Genomic DNA, 14,276 nt, shown 5'->3' on the forward strand with positions numbered 1-14,276 from the left:
GAAGCCCCTGGACATCAACTGCACAGATCTGCTGGGTAACACTCCACTGCACTGTGCCGCCTATCGAGGCCAGAGGCAGTGTGCCCTGAAGCTGCTCAAGAATGGAGCCAGCCCTGACATCAGAAACAAAAAAGGTCAAAGACATTAATCAGACATAGCAGATTTGAATGACTGCTGCAGAATGTTAAAGACGAAAGCATGGTTTTATAAAAGAATAGACTACAGCCAACTGCTAACAGCTATTGTAGTGTGTGATTCTGGTTTTTATGTCACTCGTTGTCAAGGACTTCAATGAAACACACTGTATTGATTTTGTGAGTTTTCACATCAATGACCAGACAAACACATAGTTACCTTGAGGGGTCGTTGGCAGTCTGTGGGTGCTAACATGTGTCATGCTCTCATGTTCCATTCAACAGCGTGTACCAACGTTGTCTATTCTGTACTATTACCATTATTAGCCTAGTTCAAACATGCTAAATCACCAGGGGATTATCAGAGGTAGTAACAGTATGTCTCAGCAGGGGGTGCTCAAAACACAGCTTGACCAAAGACTAAGGTCTCAAACAAGCTCTCTTCCAAGTGTGTTATGCTTTCACATGTCAAATTTGGATTTCCTCAGCTCCTCTTTCTTGTAACTACACCGAGTATGTACAGTTGTACTTGCTTCTGATTGGCTAAGTCAGGAAAAATAGAGTTTCCAAATAGATGCAGAGCAGTGACAGTGATTCTTTTATGTCCTATGCAAAAAACTACAGCCTGAGTTTCACTCCATATACTATGTGCGTATACTACGTGCGTCCAGTTCTCCCATGTAGTTAGGAGCAAACTCTCCTATATAATATAGAGAGTTTGAGCTAAAACATGCCCCATATTCAGGATTCCCTGTGGTCTTCAGTTGCTGGACACTTGTGTGATGCTGATGCTAAAAGTTACACAAGATAAAGATTGTGAAATATTGTATCAAATGATGATCCTTTGTTTCAGACGTTGCAGTGGTTTAAATAGTGCAGTATGGCTTTACACACTGCAGGCTACAATGAAGACACAGGCACTAATGTGTGGGAAATGTCAGACTGTGACTGAGCATAAATTCATACATTGATTAAATAATCATGTCTCCAGTCACTGTATAGATGTGTGTGTTCTCTTGTGCTAAGGTCTGATTATGTTGTTTGTCCGTAAATACACAGGGCAGACAGTGTTTGATCTGGCCAATGATTCGGCAACAAAGCAGGTCCTTGAAGGGAGCCTCAGTCGAGTAAGTTCTCAGCTCCTCACATCATCGTTTCCATTTGGTCTTTAATTTGTTTGGTTTCTACTTTCTTCATGTGTCGTGTTGGTGCTTTGCAGGGCACGCCACGCCACGTCAAGAAGTACGAAGGACTCCTGTGGAAGGTTAAGTTCTAAACCTCTGCTGGCTCAGAGAACAAACTCCATCACTGATTTATCATAGAACAAACAAACAATATCACCAATCAAAATGTCAACTGAATAAATGTATATTTGTGTACTAGTGTACTTTAGTAAGTAGTATTTAGTAAATATTAGAATGTTACTGTGTGCTTGGGTGTTTTGAAATGTGATCATGATTATTATGATGATTGTTATTATTATTATGAATAATAATTGTTATTAATTATTCTTAATATTAATTAATAATAATTATTATTGTTGTTAATGGTAATTTATTATTTATTTATATTTTAATTTATTGTTATTATCAATAATAATAATAGTACTAATTTACATAAAAAGGTAAGGTAAAAGGTAAGGTAAATAGCTTTGAGTTATAAACAATAGTTATTTGATTACATAATATCAAAGTTGTGTACTTGTAAATTAAATGTGCATAATTGAGAAAATCAAGTATTAAAAAAACAGGCTCATCAATAATGTAGCACTGAGTGTAGGGTTCTGTGTGGTGGATGAAGATGATGAAGCATTCAAAATACTTTCTCTCCAAAACACAGAGCCCTGTTCTCGTCACATGAATGAGCAACTGACTCACTGGGAGACATTTTATTCATAATGAATGAACAAAGTGCCTTAATTCTGTCTCAGCCCTACTATTAATCCACAGCTGAAAATAGTCTAGTTGTAATTACCCTTTGGATGTTGACACGAGTGCTACTTAGGAACTCAAAGTAGGCAATTATGTTAGCGTCTGAATGACGTGACCAAAGTGGAAAACCCTGAAAATTTCTCTCCAGTTTCATCGCCCGCTGAGCTAATCAGAGACCCCAAATTCCCTTTTTGTGTTTGAGTGTGAAGGCATCTCCAATCAATAACCGTGATCAATAGAAATCAAACTGATGTTTTGTTGTTTTTTTCTCCATCCTGCAGAGTTCCAGATTCTTTGGCTGGCGCTCCTACTGGGTGGTCCTTCAGGATGGGGTTCTATCCTGGTACTCTAAACAGTAGGTGGCCTCTCTCACCTTGTTTGTGCTCCTCGAATCAATCAGGGATGAGGGGGAAAAATCTTCACAATAGACTAATGGAGGCTGTGTGTGGAGTTGATGTTGAAAAGTGCCCGAGGCGATGAACATGTTGGTTTGTTTAAGTGTCAACACGAAGTGGTTTGTGCTTTGAAAAGCTTTTGTTTTTCTTTGACCTTAAAGGTCAGACGCTGCTGTCAGTGTCAGAAGACAAGGCTGTAAAGCCCTAACACACTCTCACTGTTTGGTGAGTTGACAATAATGAACCACAGAGAGAACAGTATTTGGACAACGGATATACAGTAAGTCTAATGTGTACCTGATATTTTCTCCCTTCAGATCCGTGCTAAAGATAACTGCTTTTTTACCCTGAAGTGCTTCGACGACAGCGTGCATCACTTCAAGGTCTCACCACAACAGGACCCCGAGGCAACGAGAAAGGTTTGTTTCATTTCGTTTCATCATCATTGTTGTGTTTATTTAGCGCTTATTTTGGTCCTGGATAATATTTGTCTCCATCCTGACTTCTTGACCAGTTCGTACCAGTTTGCGCCGTATGTCTGACTAACCTGGAGCCTCCCACTGTTTTTTAGCCTTTAGCTCATTTTCACCGAGCTGCTCAGATGACACTAATTGTTTTCAGTGAACATTTGTCTCATATTGTAAGATATTTTATTTGGCTGACATTAGGCTATAAACTTAACTAATAGCTAATCCAGCCTAAAAAGCCACAAGATTACTCAAATATGATTTGTTTCTGGCCTGATTTGTACTTTACTGTAGGTTTTCTTTTTCTTTAGCGTCAAAGAATTTAAGCCTTCATGGGCTGACATTTATCTTTATACTGCACTTTTACGTTTGGAATGAAATGTACGTAGTGTTTATGGATAACAAAAGTGTTTAAAAGTGAAAGTAAAGTCACAGAATTTTTTTTTTCATCGCTGATAAGTATATATTATGTAAAACATTGACATACTAATACAATTCTATCCATCCATCCATCCATCCATCCATCCATCCATCCATCCATCCATCCATCTATCTATCTATCTTGTCTTTAATGAGAAAAATCATTTATTTTAATTCAGGCATGGCTGGATGCAGTGGCCGAGCACGCAGCCTACAGCACTCACTACTGTTCACAAGAGCAGGGCAGCGAGGAGGACGAGGAGGAGGAAGTGATGTCATTGGGGGAGTTAACAAACTCATTGCAGGTGGAGCTGCAATTAACATGTCATAACACACAGCATACTGTAATGATCAATTGTATTACTACTGAAATAGAACCCTGCCTGCTCCTCCCACCATGCACTGCTTTTGTCTCATCTTCCGACGCCTCTGTGTCTTTGTGGCAACAGGCGGCAGAGGAGAGCCAGCGGAGGCTGCAGAGGGAGGTGACGGCTTTTCTGTCCTTGGTGAAAAACGACGCACTGTTACAAAGTAAAACCCGTTATTATTATTTCATACACACTGTCAAATAACACAGTGAGACACGATATTTCAGTTGGTTCATTGTTCGTCACTGTTCGTCTCCCTCAGACTTCCCCACCAGCACACTACAGAAAATGAAAGAAATTTGTGAGTTGTCCAGCGAAACCAGTTGCAACCTCAACGTGTGTCTTTGCCTTCTGTCCAAAAAGGAAGGGGTGAGTGTCTGCAAGACAGTAATATTTGCACAGTAATTATCTTTCTATGAGATGATCAGAATGTTGGGCTTTGGGGTCTGCACCCTGTGGCTTCAGAGCCACGAGAGGCTGTTCTGTCTCCTAGCTTTGGCTTCCTGCACAATCATATTTGATGTCTGTTGATGGACCAGATTTAGTCTGTGACTTGGTTGCTAACAGCCCAGTGTGCAGCAATTTAATAAATCCAATTAATTATTTTTAATTGTTAACATATATGGTGCTTTCAGTTTTCATTCATAAATCATTAAGTCCAGCATTTAAAGGGGCAGTGGTGGTCCCAAGTCCACTTGACTTGGGTCCTGAAGGATTCAGGTTCAAGTCCACCAGCTGCCAAGTTACCATTGAGGTGCTCTGAGCAGGGCACTGTCCCCACACACTGGCCCCCGGGCGCCTAAAGCTGCCCACTGTTCACTTTGGTGATGGGTTAAATAACTAAATGTAGGATATCTGCAGTACTTAAAACTGTTTGCGGCTCTTGGTGAATTTGATTTGGTGTTTGAAGTTCCACAACCCTGCTTTAGGTATTTGAAAATTGTGTTGTATTTACACATGCAGTACACACACACACACTCTACTTGTCAGTATCTACTGAGAATTGTCCATCATTTTTACTGTGAATGACGCTTAACAATAAAGATGAACTTTTTTTTAGTTTGCACAACTCCCACACACACTTTATGAAAGCAGCTCATCTGAGTGCAGTGATTAAGCTCCCAGTCTTTGTTTGTCAGTGGATTTGATTGTAATAGCCTATAAGGATGCAGTGAATAGCCTCAATCCCTCCAAAGATTTAACGGTGTCACCTGTTCGTTGATCATAACAAAAGCCCTGACACCGATTCAGCAATTATATGAAACTTTGTACACAAAGCCTTTTAACTAAACGCTGTGTGATTCTGCTGCAGGAGAGCCCAAACTCAGAGGCAGCGCTAAAACAGTGGAGACAGGTTTCAGCCGAAGCTGAGTGACACAGGAATCTGTCAGATGTTCTTCACTAAAATACCCACAGAAGGAGAGTTACTTTGGAGGGGTGTTATTTTAGAACATAAAACGACTCGGTTAATTTCTGTTTCACCTCCACCAAGGCCATATAGTGTACACCAGGGGTCAGCGACCTTTCTGAAACTGAGAGCTACTTCAAGGACACTCAGTAACACAGAGAGCTGCTTGTCTGATACAGACTTCCTGAACAACGTTATAATAATCAGTTCTGGGACAGACAACAGCAGACACTCTTCTTACCATCATCATTTAACCCTCTTGAATGTCACTGCAAGTGGAACTGATTCAAAAGCACAGTAACAGTACCATTTCTGACTTGTTGACTAGTTTGATTTTTGGAATACACCACACGGGCACCTTAGGTAGTCCGGGGGGGCCACCACGTTAGTGACCCCTGGTGTACACCATTGTTATAATACAGTGTTGTGACGATATAGTGATTCTCTGAGAATACTTCCAAAATAAATACACCGTAAATTTTCCCATCCGCAAAAATATTGTTTGTTTGTAAGTTAATTAAATCATTGTTGTGATTTTTTTTTTTTCTTAATTTCATTTCACTTATCTCGTGCTCTTCTGTAAAACTGAAACCACCAGTGCTCACAGTGAGAGGACATGTCCTTTCTGAAACACATTTCCTCATGGGCGTCTCATCAGGAGGAAAATTGCTCGCCGTCCACCCACGGCAGATATTTTACCATGAGAACTGGTCCAGCTGCTGCTTATGATGCAGTGCACCATTTGAATGTAGTGATGAAGGCACGCTTGAATGGTTCAGTGTGCAAATCAAAGGCTTTTCTCCTTCGTTCGGGAATTGGGTCTTTGTCACATGGTGCTTCCTGTTATTACCACACAAGGACACGGGGAAAACAACTTCCTATCAGCAACGTCTGAAATTATAAAAAAAAAAAGAGTCAGTGGGTTGTGGAGAAATAAATCCACTTCCTTTTTTTTCTTTTTAGACTCAAACACAACACTTGACTTCACAAATGAGCAAACTGAGTTCCTTAACCATAGTCTACAGTGTATGGTGTGTATACTGGCAGCCAGTATGACTGGATTAATGTCAGTTTAACAGACAGCCAGACACTTTCACCGCGCACACCTGAGCAGAGCTTCCAGTCCCTCAGCAGTTCAGCCTTTTGAACTGTGATTTGCAGAGTCGGAACAGAAAATAAAAGACGTGCTGGGTCTCAGAGACGGCCGTGAATAAGCCTGGCAGCAACAGTGGTAGCTCACGTACGCACAGTGGATCTTGGTCTTTATGATGGTTCCCAGTGTGAATTGAGCAGCAGGGCCTGTTGTCTTCCCACTTTGAGTCAGTCTGCCAACTGCTGCAGCACAGATATGCAGCAGTGTAGCGTCACTGAAGGGTCAAAGATCAAATCTTTACGGCTTAATGTAAAAGAAGAATTCACCAAAAATTTTAAATTCAAACAAAATTTGTTATAGAGAAATATTTAAAGAACTTAATTGATCCCACACTAGGGAAATGGTTGTCAACAGCAGATGTGCTGCAACAGGCTGTCCTTTGGGGGTGCCAGGTATGTGTTTCCTTTGGGAATCGAACCTAGGACTTTCTGCTTGAAAGGCAGGCGTGTTAACCATCTAATATATAAAAGATATATTAAACAATTCCCCTGAATGGCACAGGAGGTTAAATTCTGCAAAACGTTTTTAAAACATCTCTTCTGACAGACTTTTTATTATTTTTTTATTAATATACGATTTACGAGTTGTTTTCCAGCACTCAGGTCTGAGTTGAATGGAGTCCCAGCATGAGAAGGAAGATGATCTGATGACCCTTAAATTGCATCACTAGATAAAGTATTATTGTTTTTTTAAAATGTTTAATTGAATTTTTTCAATGAGCAACTGGTATAAAACACACATTTTTAATTTGACATCAGACAAATAAGCCAGTCTCCTGCGTGGAGGATTGGTTTATGTTTTTTATCTGAGTCCATTACGTGTCATCTAATTCCCTCTCCTCCTTGGGAATCATGTTCTCCTCAGGCCATTTGAGACGACAGTGTCATGGCAGCAGTCAGATAAACATGGCTTATTCTTCTCGGCTCCGTCTCTACCTCCGTCACTCTTTGTTGATCTGATAATAAGAGGAGTGTGCAGACGGGAGGATCAGTTAGTCGACTGACTGTTTACATTTGCAGACACTCTGCCCTCGCGGCTGCTTAAAGAGGCGTTCGTTTGTTTTATGCCTGTAATTGGTGAGAAAATTGATGCATAATTTATTGTTGGATTTTAGAGGAAGAAAAGGTGCATGTTGGTGTAGGTTTCTGGGAGTGATTAGTTTCTGTGTGTCTGTGTGTGTGTGTGCGTGTGTGTTTTTGTGCGCTCAGGTGCGCAGTCTGAAATTGGAGCACGAGCTGGAGAAGAACAAGATCCTCTCAGATGCACTGCAGACTTTGGCCACGGAGCATCACGAACTTGAGCAATCCATCGCCAAAGGATCTTCACCCCGGAGTGCCCTCAGCGAGGATGAGTTCCACGATGCTGTTTCTGGTGAGTTGACGAATTATCAAAGACGCTGAGGATGGAGGAGGTTCTGTGAGTGCAGCTCCTTCTCACACTCTCTTACACTGTTGCTCACCTGGAGGACACTGGAAAAGTCTTTCCTGAAAAGGTGTCGATGGTATGTTTCAAGCTCCTCAGGTGTGACGTTCACTGTCGCTGAACTGTGTGGAGAAAATGTATGTTTGGGCTGAAGTGGAAAAATTGCATGACGCAATAATCAGACTTTATGAAGAAGGGGTCGTAGCAGTGTTTTATTTTTGGACGCTGTGCAAAAGTCCTGGTTCCATCCACAGTTTCTGAATTTCCCAGCATGCCAAAATTGGAGCTTGAATAAACCTGACTTGAAATAGAAGGACTAACTGAGACTAATCGCCGATGGCATTAATTATGTTTGAAGTGAGCCAGGATCCTGATATGTTCAGGCGTAAGAGGAGATCACATTAAATAAATACTTTATCATTTAGCCTCTTGTTTCTTCCATCAGTATTTGTTTTGTCCTTTCCTAATAATTAGTCGTTCACTTAAGACTTTATTTTAAAGACAAATGGACCAAATAATTCCTGAAGTTTTCTTAATGAGCAGGTAAACCAGTATCATGGTCGGATGTTGAAGGAGAAGCAAACAAATGCTAAAACTCTAAAAACAAAACTGACTTCTTGTTCTTTGTGCTGAGCCTCATGAGCAACTGTTCATTTTACACTTGATAATTCTGTAGGTGGAGACAGGAAGTGCAGAGAAATCTCCAAGGGCAGAAACCATAGTAAATGTGTGTGACCTTTAAGGATTCATGCAGCACTGCAACAGAAATACTATTCTAACACATATGGATGCACGGCTTTGGAACTAATTTAGAAAGTCACTGTTCCTTGACATCAAACTCTCCAAGACTGTATTTCTAAAAGAGAGAAGCCGTAGATTCTGACTGGATCAAGTTGTCTCGACCCCGTGCCCATCTATGGACTCTAAGACAATAGAAACTCTTTGTCAGATGGGTCCACGGTTTACCGTGCTCCCACAGTGCATCAGCATCTGTGTTAAAGCAGTGCTACCTAACCTTTTTTGGCTTCTGACCCCATTTTGACCTCACAAATTTCTGGCGACCCCAGAGACATTTTAATAGCTGTCACTCATGGCGACCCCAGAGACATTTTAATAGCTATCACTCATGCAGTTATGTGATCGCAGCCGTCAATCAAGATGTGCAATCTGATTTGATACCCATTTTATACTCATAAAAGTGAAAGAACATAACCATATTTTAACCATCATTTTAAGTAGTATTAATATTAAATAATAATTATTTGAAAAAAACATGGGTTTAGAAACAACGAGTTGTTTTAAAATTTCAGAGAGAATATTGAAACGTCAGCTCATTGTGTTAACAATTCCACAAACATGACTTCTTTCTTGTATCTGACACGTCACTGTGATAGAGAGCAGGTCATTTACACTAATCTGCATTTATAGCATCACCTGCAGGGGAGGGAGGAAACTACACTACGTTTAATGTTTATTTTATGATTTTCTTTTTGTAGGTGAAGGATGGTGTTGCATATTATTTCATTATTTAGATTTTTTTAAAAAGGAAGGTTAGTGGGACCTCGGTCTATTGTAATGTTGTAGAACATTTATGTCTGAATCATTCTTCGTCATACTGTCTTCTGCAGATCTGCAAAAGCTTGCAGCGCCATTTACTGGTAAACACATTGTAACTGCAATTCAGCATTACTATAACTTTTATTTACTGTTGGGCAACGCAACAAATGGGTTTTTTTATTTTTATTTTTCGGTAATCTTATTTCACCTTAAACCTCACTCACTGAGAAAGTCTTCAGTAAAGTCCGGTCAGAGAAGCCATTGTATACAGACAGTGATTCTTCTGTATGTGTTCCTCTGTGTCAGACTCAGACTCAGAGCACTCCCTGAGCGGCTTTGAGACAGTTGCCAGCCATTCCTTTGACGAGGACGAAGAGGAGGACAAAGGTTCTGACATGTTGAGCAGCTCCTGCCACAGCCCCACCAACATGTTACAGGACGGAGCCCAGAATGACAAAGAGGAGACTCAGACCAATGGGGTCATCGAGCACAGGTCAGTGGTCAGTGACTGACCACCGAACCTTTATCATCCTAGCTGGATCTCTCGCTAAACGCTGTGTGATCTTTGTCATTTTACACCAAATATTTTATGTTATGTATTTGGTATTCTCTCTTGAGCCGTCGACCGAGCCAGAAATCCTCCTCCAGGATTTTCCTGTGTTAAATATTAATAGAGTCTTAGTGTAATGCAATAATCAGTCTGCAGAATGATCCCATGTTGGCTCAGCCCTCAAGCTGATTTGGAGTTCATTTAAATTAATTATGATAATTCCTTATTTTTCTTAAGGTCTGTATGTTGTATTTTTGTGGTTACCACTGAAAGTTAACTCTGAAAGTAAAGTCTTAACAAACGTCAAAGTCAAATAGGTAATGGTTACTGTTTGATGACCTTTAAAACTTGATCATTTGTTTGTGTTCTATCATCCACAAACCTATACATTTGCTGTCTGTTCAGGACCAGCTTACCTGCACCAATGTTTTCAAGAAATGACTTCAGCATCTGGAGTATCCTGAGGAACTGCATTGGAATGGTAAGAATAACACATCTGATGATGACAGGTCGTCAGGTTATGTCAAGTCATCAGGGACTCGAGTCGACTGGAATCCAAATCCCACTGACTTGGTGGTGTTTCACTCACTTGGCATGGAGGAATGTAGCATCATTACAACAACAATTGCCTTTTTTTTCTGTGTAGGTTTTTAGCAGCATTACAAATATGTGTGGGAGGGAAGAAAGGGATTTATTTATACAACTGTATTTGACTTTATGTCATTGGAACAAATGCTGCTTTTAGAACTGTCTTAGACATTTTAATTAGTTCCAGACATTATTAATGTTCAGAAACAGATAGGAAACCACACAAAATCCACAGGTCCTACAGCAGGTTTCTGACATGTCAGGCTCTAAGGACGTGCACTTTGCCATTTTCTCATAATACACAGCATCATAATACACAGTATGACAGGATTATTATGTGTTTCAGCAAAAAGCAATTGATTGAGTTTTTTTCAGCACTTCCTGTGGAAGAACCAAGGGTATTTTTTTATTTATCTATAGATGTGGAGAATTCTCACTAATTCAAAAATAAAACAATTGAAAGAGATTTTTTTCTTTCTCCTTTTCGCACCATATATGATGTTCGTAATAAGAAGTGACAGACAAATGATGCACACAGTCTGTTACTCAGTCTTTGAAGTCTAAAAACTCCCTTGAGCCTCGTGCATTTGTCAATGTGAATATTACATTTCCAAAGCATGGCTTTGTGCTCAGACATTGTTCCTTTTCTGTCAGTAATGAAACCATGTCGCTCTTCCCTCTTTATGTCTTTCAGGAACTCTCAAAGATTACAATGCCAGTGATTTTCAATGAGCCACTCAGTTTTCTGCAGCGTCTCACCGAGTACATGGAGCACACGTACCTCATCCACCAGGCCATCGCATCCTCCGACTCCTTCGAGAGAATGAAGGTGGGACACCGTGTGATGTCCTGGAAACATCATGAGGACACTGGTTCAATGGTGTCACTTATCACTTTGTTTTAGAAGTTATTTCTCAGTGCTGTCTCTGACAGTGTGTGTGTGTGTGTTTGTTTGTGTGTGTGTGTGTGTGCTGTCGTCAGTGTGTGGCGTCCTTTGCTGTGTCCGCCGTGGCCTCACAGTGGGAGCGGACGGGGAAACCTTTCAATCCTCTGCTGGGAGAAACCTATGAACTGATCAGGTGAGAGGAATTCCAGTTGAAAAGGGAAGTGGTTTGATGAAAACTGATTTTATTCCAACATATTAACCACTGCACTGGTTTCTCAGAGAGGATCTGGGTTTCAGGCTCATATCAGAGCAGGTCAGCCACCACCCACCAGTCAGTGCCTTCCATGCCGAGGGTCTGAAACAAGACTTTGTGTTTCACGGGTCCATTTACCCTAAACTCAAGTTCTGGGGTAAGAGTGTGGAGGCTGATCCGAAAGGAGTCATCACGCTGGAGCTGCCCAAGTGAGAATCTTCAGTAGAATCAGAAACTACAGTAGAAGAGTCTGGTACTGGTGTGAAAGTCTTCTGTTTTTCCTGTCTCCTTCCTCTAGATTCAATGAAGCCTACACCTGGACTAACCCCACCTGTTGTGTTCATAACATCATTGTCGGCCAGCTGTGGATAGAGCAGTACGGAAATGTGGAGGTAGTTAACCACAGGTAAGAGAAGAGGCCTGCTGTGACATTAATGTGTAGCAGAGAGCTGTCAATCAAATCATCAACAGACGGACAACTACAATGGGAACTCCCTTGGTTTTGATTGGATTCATATTGAATGTGAAAGTGATTTCTTGTGAAAGTGAAAGTGATTTCAAGCTAGGCAGTGGCTGGTGGATTCAAACCTGCAACCATCCAGACCCAAGTCTGCCTCATTAACCTCCTTATATTGGAACGAACATATTATTATTGTCTGTGTCTAAATACCAAAATACAAAATAATTTCCCTCAAGATACAGACGTGTGTCGGAAACTGAGCAACTTTGGTGCAACTTTCAGCTGTTGTTTTTACCATCCCTGACTGTTGTGTGTGTGATGTCAATCAGTGATAAAGCTGAATATGAAAGGTGGACAAACAGACTGATGAGTAACGTGTTTTTTTGTTTGTTTGTTTGTTTCCCTTTTTCTCTCTATCTACACAGAACTGGAGAGAGATGCTTCCTAAACTTTAAACCGTGTGGCCTCTTTGGCAAAGAACTTCACAAGGTTGAAGGCTACATTCTGGATAAGAGGTGCGGTTGCAGTTATTTTAATTAACAGAGGCGTGAGGACACGTGGATGGCGTGACCTCTAATAGATGTTTTTTTTTTCATTTGAATATGTCGCTTAAACATGAAAAATGAAAAGCATACAGGCAGGAGGTTGAAAACACAAAGGAAGATGAGCTGTCTGGCACAACAGATGACTCAGTATGATTGAGTGGACATGAGCTGTGATACAGCAATATAACAGAAGACATAATGGCTGTGATCGAAGTGATGCAAGAGCGAACAAGCGATGCTGATATCAAACGGCGTGATAAGGAATTTGCTTTGCTGCAGCGTCCGCACCGTGTCCATCAGGCCACCTTTGGAACTGCGCTTTATTCTTTGTTGGTGCTCAAATCTTTAAAGGAATTACCAGCATGCAGCCCAGTATAAAAGAGAACTTTTTTTTTTTTTATCGTTTTGATTGAATGCCTCATCGGTGTTTGTTTGTGAGAGCGTGTGAAAAGAAATGTGTTTTTGCTTTTCCACAGCAAAAAGAAACTCTGTGCTCTCTATGGGAAATGGACGGAGTGTCTGTATGTTGTTGACCCTGCTGCCTTCGAGGCACATAAGAAAAGTGATAAGAAAGGAGCGGCAGAGAAAAAAGGCAACAAGGAGGTAGGGAGTAATAATGGATGATGATAATAATAATAATAATAATAATAATAATGGATGTAGAGTAGAGTTACTTCTTATTGACATTCTGTGCCTTTGAACACCAGTTGACATTAATCACACGAGAGTCAACCATAGACCTGCAATAAGAAATGGAAGAAACTGCTTGGTTTGATACAAATGTATTTCAATTCAATATTGAATTTCCTTTATTATATAAAAATAGACAATCAAATCTCTGTCACAGGACTCTTCTCACTGTATATGGAATTGCAATTTGCAAAAAGCAAACAATTCCAAAAAAGACCAAAAACTAAAATCTTTCAGATGCATTGAGTGTTTGCAACAGAAGAAGACTTTCATTCAGACTTCCCAGGCTTCATGAACCTACACCTCTGTCTCAGTGTCCCTACAGTTTGTCGTTCTATCACTTCACCTTATTCACATTATCAGGTGAAGAAAATAATGTTTTGATTGATTGATTATCAGGAAACATAGGGTCCAGTCTGAGAGTCGTTCTCTGACAACTCTTTTTATTGTGGTAATGAAGAGGAAAAATACGTGCTTTGATATCACTGGGGGGCGCTAACGTCAGTTCCTGTTCCAGAACGGCAGTGAGGATGAAGAGGAGGCTCCGTCACCTGCTGCAGACACCGTGGAGGTGATTCCTGGAAGTCAGCTGCTGTGGAGAATCCCTCCACGACCAGCCAACTCCACCCAGGTCTGGGAAAGACCTCACAAATAAGTTACAATAGCAGAAAAGCTGGGATGTAACAGTAACATATTTTAACCCTAACCCATATTTTATTTCATTCAATGGCAGATGTACAGCTTCACATCCTTCGCGATGCAGCTGAACGAACTGCACAAGGACATGGAGGGAGTGGTGCCTCAGACCGACTCCAGGATGAGGCCCGACATACGAGCCATGGAGAACGGAGATATTGGTAACGAGCGTGAAGTGGTGAAGTGATAGACGTGCTTCAGGTGAAGTATGAAATGTATTATTTTATCGTTGAACAGATCTGGCCAGTCAGGAGAAGAAGAGGCTGGAGGAGAAACAGAGAGCTGCTCGTAAAAACCGCTCCAAATGTGATGAAGAGTGGAAAACACGGTGAGGTCACCGCTCTCGGCTCAAG

General features: G+C 40.9%; 1 protein-coding gene across 1 annotated transcript in view; it reads left to right on the forward strand.

The window, feature by feature from the left end:
• The window catches only part of osbpl1a (oxysterol binding protein-like 1A), a 20,992-nt gene that overhangs the window by 4,385 nt on the left and 2,331 nt on the right, over window positions 1-14,276 (forward strand). The window contains exons 8-28 of the mRNA XM_025065547.1: window positions 1-134; window positions 1,194-1,261; window positions 1,354-1,398; window positions 2,347-2,420; window positions 2,622-2,685; window positions 2,778-2,879; window positions 3,527-3,652; window positions 3,797-3,878; window positions 3,978-4,084; window positions 7,485-7,647; window positions 9,562-9,748; window positions 10,211-10,286; window positions 11,088-11,222; window positions 11,375-11,472; window positions 11,559-11,741; window positions 11,831-11,938; window positions 12,418-12,507; window positions 13,014-13,140; window positions 13,745-13,858; window positions 13,961-14,084; window positions 14,161-14,251. Coding sequence (XP_024921315.1) covers window positions 1-134; window positions 1,194-1,261; window positions 1,354-1,398; window positions 2,347-2,420; window positions 2,622-2,685; window positions 2,778-2,879; window positions 3,527-3,652; window positions 3,797-3,878; window positions 3,978-4,084; window positions 7,485-7,647; window positions 9,562-9,748; window positions 10,211-10,286; window positions 11,088-11,222; window positions 11,375-11,472; window positions 11,559-11,741; window positions 11,831-11,938; window positions 12,418-12,507; window positions 13,014-13,140; window positions 13,745-13,858; window positions 13,961-14,084; window positions 14,161-14,251 — 2,298 coding nt within the window. The remainder of the gene's footprint in view (window positions 135-1,193; window positions 1,262-1,353; window positions 1,399-2,346; window positions 2,421-2,621; window positions 2,686-2,777; window positions 2,880-3,526; window positions 3,653-3,796; window positions 3,879-3,977; window positions 4,085-7,484; window positions 7,648-9,561; window positions 9,749-10,210; window positions 10,287-11,087; window positions 11,223-11,374; window positions 11,473-11,558; window positions 11,742-11,830; window positions 11,939-12,417; window positions 12,508-13,013; window positions 13,141-13,744; window positions 13,859-13,960; window positions 14,085-14,160; window positions 14,252-14,276) is intronic.

This window comes from Cynoglossus semilaevis, chromosome 2 (assembly GCF_000523025.1).
Source record: "Cynoglossus semilaevis isolate Cse_v1.0 chromosome 2, Cse_v1.0, whole genome shotgun sequence".
NCBI classification, from domain to species: Eukaryota; Metazoa; Chordata; class Actinopteri; order Pleuronectiformes; family Cynoglossidae; genus Cynoglossus; species Cynoglossus semilaevis.